Source organism: Fulmarus glacialis, unplaced genomic scaffold (genome assembly GCF_000690835.1).
Source record: "Fulmarus glacialis isolate BGI_N327 unplaced genomic scaffold, ASM69083v1 scaffold27975, whole genome shotgun sequence".
Taxonomy (NCBI): domain Eukaryota; kingdom Metazoa; phylum Chordata; class Aves; order Procellariiformes; family Procellariidae; genus Fulmarus; species Fulmarus glacialis.
The window spans coordinates 82-6,048 of NW_009212737.1; the positions used below are offsets into that span (position 1 = coordinate 82).

Genomic DNA, 5,967 nt, shown 5'->3' on the forward strand with positions numbered 1-5,967 from the left:
GACCAGGGAGAGCTGTTACCCGGCTCGCCTTCCCCCAGCGGGGCCGGCTGCTCAAGGCTGGCAAGCAGCTGGCAGAGGTTCTCCTCGCCTTCCTCCTGCCCTCAGCCGGGACCAGAGGATGAGGAAAGCCATGATCCATGGGAAGACCTTTCCTATGGATTTGCAGAGCTAAAAAGCTCAGGACAGCCCAGTGCAGGCTCTGGGAGCAACTCCCACCGCAGCAGCCCAGACCCTAAACCCGATTGCTGTGCACTCCTGCCCTGCCACCTCCCCTGGCTGCACCCTGGTGCTGGGGTGCAAGTGGATAAACCCCCGTACACAACAGGCCCCCGAGCCGCACGCTGCCCTGTGCCAGCGGTGAGCAATTAGCAGGGAACTGCCTAAGAAAGGCTGCATGTAAAGGAAGGGAGAGGTTGTCCACAGCAACTGCTTCCCATCTAGTGACAGAGTGCGGCTGGCTGGTTTTCAGAAAAAACACAGGCTTGTATTAAATGTTTCTCCCCAATTTCACGTGCAGGCTCATGCTTTATCGAACCTTCCTATTCCAGCTGAATTTGCTGGTTGTGGGGTTGTTGCTTGGCTACAGGCTTTGCAAACAGAGGCAATTCCTGCCCCTTGCTGCTCCCAGGCATTGTTTGGCCGTGTCTCCCAGTGGGAAGGACTGCATTAGCTCCCGGGGAGAGGGCAGGTCACCAAGGGGAGGTACAGGAGCATTACGCCATGCACTAGAAACAGTATTGCATACTCAGTATGCAGGGTACCCTTACCTTGTTGTTAACATCGCACGCCTCAAAAGCTAGAGTAGTGTTTTCCACGGTGATGCATCTCGCCATGGCTACGTTAACAAGCTAGAAAATAGCACCAAAATGCAAATTTAGACATAAATTCCCAAGAAAGAGGAGAGGCTGTTACACTGCAGTTAAGCAGGTCACTGATTAATACTGTCCACTTAGCGAAGCAGAGACGATGTGTCATAGTCCTTGGAGGGGTGTGTAAATGCACATGTGGTCCACTACATATGTTCTTCTACTGAGAGAAGCTTGAAACTAGCCCCTTCCAGAAACATTCAAGGCTGGATGAGACCGTTCTTGTTTGGGTTTTTTTGGCCATAGCTAATGTTCCTGTTCTGCAAATCCCCAGAACAACAGCTCCCAAAAATAACAACTGCAGAATCCCTTCCCGTTGCTATGCCGTGAAGGAGGTGAGCAGCCACCGCGCACAGCTGAGCAAGCGCCTGGTGGTCCCATCCCGGCTCCAGCCGGTCCCCTCCCAGCTGGGGCACGGGGCCCTGGGCTCCGGCAGCCCACCACGGACCCCGCGGCTGGCCCCAGGGAACGACTCCATCACTATCTGGGCTGCGCTCGGTGCCCCACCCCGAGGTAACTCTTCCTGTTTTCCATCCAGGTTGGTTGTCTTGGTACCTGTCATCAATGGGGAAATGCAGACGTGGTCCCCCAAAGCGGGGAACCCCGGCAGGAACATCATCATTAAGCTGTTTTTAACCGAACTGCCGTTACCTCGCTCTGGTGGGGAGAAAGAGAGGACGAGTGACCACTGCGCCCTGGGTAGTGCAGACCAGATGTTTTTCGGAGCGTGTGTATTCAGCGCCCAGCTTGCTGCAAGGGAGCATCAGGCTCTGCTCCTTCGCTCGGCTTCTCTTTGCTCTTTCTCCCTGCACCCGTCCCCCACTGGTGAGCTGGCACCCCACCGCCTGGCCAGCGCCCACGTCCGCACAGAGCGTGCTCTGCAAGAAGCGTTTTCTTAACGCTGTTTGCGTGGCGTGTTGCTTAGGAGTACGGGAGATTATACAGGAAAGCTGAAAACACTGGACTGAGCTCTACCAGCCCCCTCTGGTTCCTGGGCTGAAGCCCACCACGCTGCAGGGACTCACAGCCGCAGAGGGCTTGGTCGGCCGCAGGCACCGGCTCCTCAGACAACCCCAGTGATGCTTCAGTCGGGGCTGCTCACATCTCCGATTCCTTGCAAATGCCGTTCCTTCTCCTTCCTTCAAAATTTATGAAGAACTTACGAACTAATCCCGGTGAATAAACAGGCTATTCAGAAAACAGTTCTCAAGTAACTTTGGATAGTGTTCAGCACAGCTGGAATTTGCAGAGCTAGCTGAAAAACAGATTTTCTGCCCTATTAAATTTTGAGAATGAAGATAAAAGAGCGATTCAGGTGGCCTGAATCAGGACAAAGCAAGGCAACATCTTGAAAATTTTCAGAAACACCTCTGAAAAGCTGAGGTTTCGGTTCAGTTGAAATGGAGGTCTCTCTATATGGTCTAACTGCCTTGCACTGAATTTGACATTAAGCTTTATTGCTCTGATTGAAACAAAAGAGCTGAAAAAGTGAGTATTTCTCAAGCAATTTCCATTTTTTGAAGTTCTCAAGACTATTACTGCTAATTCTTTTTAAAAAATGTCACTTAAGCCAATGTTTCACTGAAGCCTTCAGTCTAATTCAAACGGTGCTTTCTAGAAGGCAATGCAGGGACACGGGCTTTCAGCCATACAACAGTTTCGGAGCGGCTGCCCCAGCAGACAGCCCTCAGTTCGTGTGCTTGCAGCTGCTCTGAGCAGCAAACGGCTGCTGCTGCCACGCCGAGACCGACAGACGCGTCCGAAGGGATGCACAGCTCTTAATCCACTGAAGTGCCGAACCCAGCAGTTCCCTACAGCTTTTCCACGAGTGCCAAGAGGTCACCCAGAGGAAGCACGGCATCCCTCCCTGTGCTCTCTGCAGAGCTGCCCTCCCACACCTTCACAGCTCAGTCATGAAAATAATGTACCAGCTGCGGCTGGAGGAGAGCCTGACTTGATCCCTAGGGATCCCTAGGTTCCCTGTGACGGGGAACCTTCACGTTACACCCCTGGCCCACAGACAAGCCTGAAACGCAGCCAAATGGTTGCTGTGCTTTTTCCTGGCGCCCAGAAGAGCCGGTGCAGTAACTGGAAGCCGTGCGCCTTGGCAGGGATGGAGGGGACAGGCAGTTCTTGTTCCCGCTCTCCCAGCCGTGCCAGCCCTGTGGTCGCCGGCTCCTGGCCACCTCCTCTCGGCAAGTGCTGCTCCTGCCGCGGCACTGGGAGACGGGGATGGGTGGGGAAGGCAGCAAACCCTTTAGTTTTCATTCCTGGCATGGCTGACAAACCAGATATTTTACTTTTGTTACTGCAATTGTAACTAGATTGCAATCATGTTGTATATTTTCTGGGCAGAATATTTGAGGCTTCCGAACGTTCAAAGTAGCAGCCAATATTCTGCTGAGGCTCAGGGCTGGGCCAAATTCAGAACCCACATTTTATTCTTATTTAATTCACCTTTTAACGTTGGTTAAGCGACACTGAACACCTGGGGAGTAACTGCACAAGCAAGACCCGGTGCCAGAGAGCACCACGAGTTTCCCAGCGCAGAGATGGAGGGATGGTGGAGGAGAAACAGAGCCTGACCCAGTTACACTCCTCAGCAACCCAGCCAGCAAGGGGCTTGTGGGGAGGCAGGACGGGGGACTTAATCCAACAGGCACTTTAAGGTGTTTTCTGCCCACTGACCCCTCCCAAGGCGCAGGCTTCACCTGCACTGCAGAACGAACCCAAACTATTCTATGGTTCTATGATCAATGCCAGGACTTTTCCAGGCTGCTGCCCTGCGCTGCCTGCCCAGACTCCGCTATCTGCAGGCTGCGCAGAGGAAAAGCAGATTTCTGCTGCGCTCTGCTGGCGGCTGAGCACCGGTACAAACCCTGCCTGCGCCTGGGGCCCCGGCCTCCTGCCCGTCCCTGCCTGCGCTGCCCAGGCACCGCTAATTTCTCTCTCCTGCCGTGGCCGAAAAGCTGTGCAGGTAGGGAGGACGCTGGACCTCCGGCCCTGGGGGCACATCCCCTGACCACGACTGCTGCACGGGCACCTCAGCTGGTGTTTAAACGCTGAACTGGCTCTTTGACGGGAAGTTGTCTCTTGGAATTCTGATCTACTTCTTTATAAAAATACCGGGGAATGGGGAATCCAGACCACCGTGACTATTAAATATTCAAACATGTTACCAAAGCCAGGTAAGCAACTCAGAGACAAGCATACTGGGATGCTACCAAGTCCCTAGTCAGCCACTGAAAACATGTTTAAATGAAGGATAGCAAGTCATTTGGGTACGTACCAGCCCGCTGGCTTTAACCAGGGGAGCTTCCAGGTCCGGGTAGACGTTCTCCAGGTACCATCTGAAGCTTTTGCACTGAAGCTTCTTTCGCAGTTGGATTTGTTGAGTCAGGTCACCAACATCCAGGTTTTTCAAGACTAAATGGTAAGCGTGGCCGTAGAATAACTCCTTGTACTCGTCCAGCCAGACCTCCGCAACGCGGGCCAAGTTCCTCTCCACTGTTCTCACACGATCTTTCGGGAAGGAATAAGGATTGTCGTTCCTGAAAATGTGCCCAACTCTGGAGCACGGAACAATCTCAATCTCTCCCCCGCACATCCAGACCTGAGAAACAGAGGTTGCTTTGATAGAAACACGGGCAAATGTTGGGTGCTGGCTTTGTGCAAGCCAGAAGAGAAGCAGAGAAGTAAACTGCCAGGGGCAGGGGGTCTCCAGCCGGGGGCTGCCCCGGGGAGACCCTGGCTGAGCCCCAAGCACCCGAGCCAGGCTGATGGGGATGAAGGTGTGTGAGAGCGACATACCTTGAATGAAATCTCCATATTTTCACCTCCCCAAACATCCAGTCCTGGGTCGTACATTCCCAGCTCAAAAAAATACTTCTTATCGATGGAAAACAGGCCACCTGCCATGACCGGGCACCTGGGAACAGAGAAGCCACACGGCATGTCAGCTGGACGGGAAGCGCCCGTCCCTTTCCGCTTGCTTTGACGAGGGAATCATTGAGAAGCTGAGGACTACTAAATGCTCGGGGACGGTGCCTGAGCCTGCACTTACAGAAACAGCAAGGACCACCCGGTTTGTCACTTCACTGCAGGTTGACAGATGCAATGTTAAAATAGATGACATTTGGGTGGCTTTACCCAGTCTGAAAGCCGTAATGGGGCATGGAAGAGAAAAATGCACTGGTACATTCCCCCGGCCCTGGCAGCACCGGCGAAACGCCAGCAGTGCCGCAAGAGGTGAGAAAGGCTGCCTGGGCTTTATCCATGTCTGATGTGATTGCCCGCAGGGTACCATCGCCTCTATTGTCCTTACAAGCAAAGGAACAACATTTGGCCTTGAAGAAGCCTTTGTTGCTTAATTATTAAAAAAGGAACAGGTTGGTTTACAAAGCTCTCACATTTGCTTTTTTTTACCTTATTATATCAGTTTCCTTGATTTTATTTTTCTCGATCACCTCTTGTGGAATCTGCCTCCATCCAAAATTCATTGGCCAAGTAAAAATCCCACGCTGAAAGTTGTCCACGGTCATGTAACTAAACGGAGAAAAGATCGGGATGACTAATTCTGAGTCACATTCCTGATTGAAATGTCATCCTTAATGAGTGAAGATGAGTATCTGTACATAATTAAAACAGTATTTTAACAAATTTCATCAGGAATCCTCTTCATGTACTAAAAGTCACGAAAAAGGGAAAAGGCGTGTGTGGTAAATGAAGGGGCCACGTCCACGTCTAATGTTAATTTCTGGTGAACAGCAACGTTACGTACCCCTTGTGAAACGCTGCTGAAGGCCAGTTAGGAGGTCTGGAGCTGTGTCTTCCAGTAATTAATATGTTGGTGGTCCCAGTAAGAGGTTTTGCTCAAGCCGCTGGTGTGGGTTTTGGGTTCCCCAGGGGCGCGAGCTGCCTTACCTCATGTCCTTGTCACTGATGACCTCGATGACGGGGCAGGAGACCTTGGCCCGGCTCAGGCGGACCCTCTCCAGCAGCGGCTCCAGCCACCCCACATTGCACTCCACGTGCGAGTCCAGGAACGTCAGGACGGCGCCTGCGGCAGAGGCCGGGGCGGCATCAGGCCTCGGGCGCCCCG

General features: G+C 52.8%; 1 protein-coding gene across 1 annotated transcript; it reads right to left on the bottom strand.

The window, feature by feature from the left end:
- Nucleotides 1-767: 767 nt before the first annotated feature.
- LOC104076946 (polypeptide N-acetylgalactosaminyltransferase 5-like) lies at nt 768-5,953 on the bottom strand (the record flags this gene model as incomplete). The annotated part of the gene is made up of 5 exons (XM_009577984.1): nt 768-848; nt 4,156-4,479; nt 4,677-4,794; nt 5,292-5,411; nt 5,790-5,953. Coding segments are annotated over 5 exons (807 nt in total), but the record flags the coding sequence as incomplete, so codon positions are not given.
- Nucleotides 5,954-5,967: the final 14 nt, after the last annotated feature.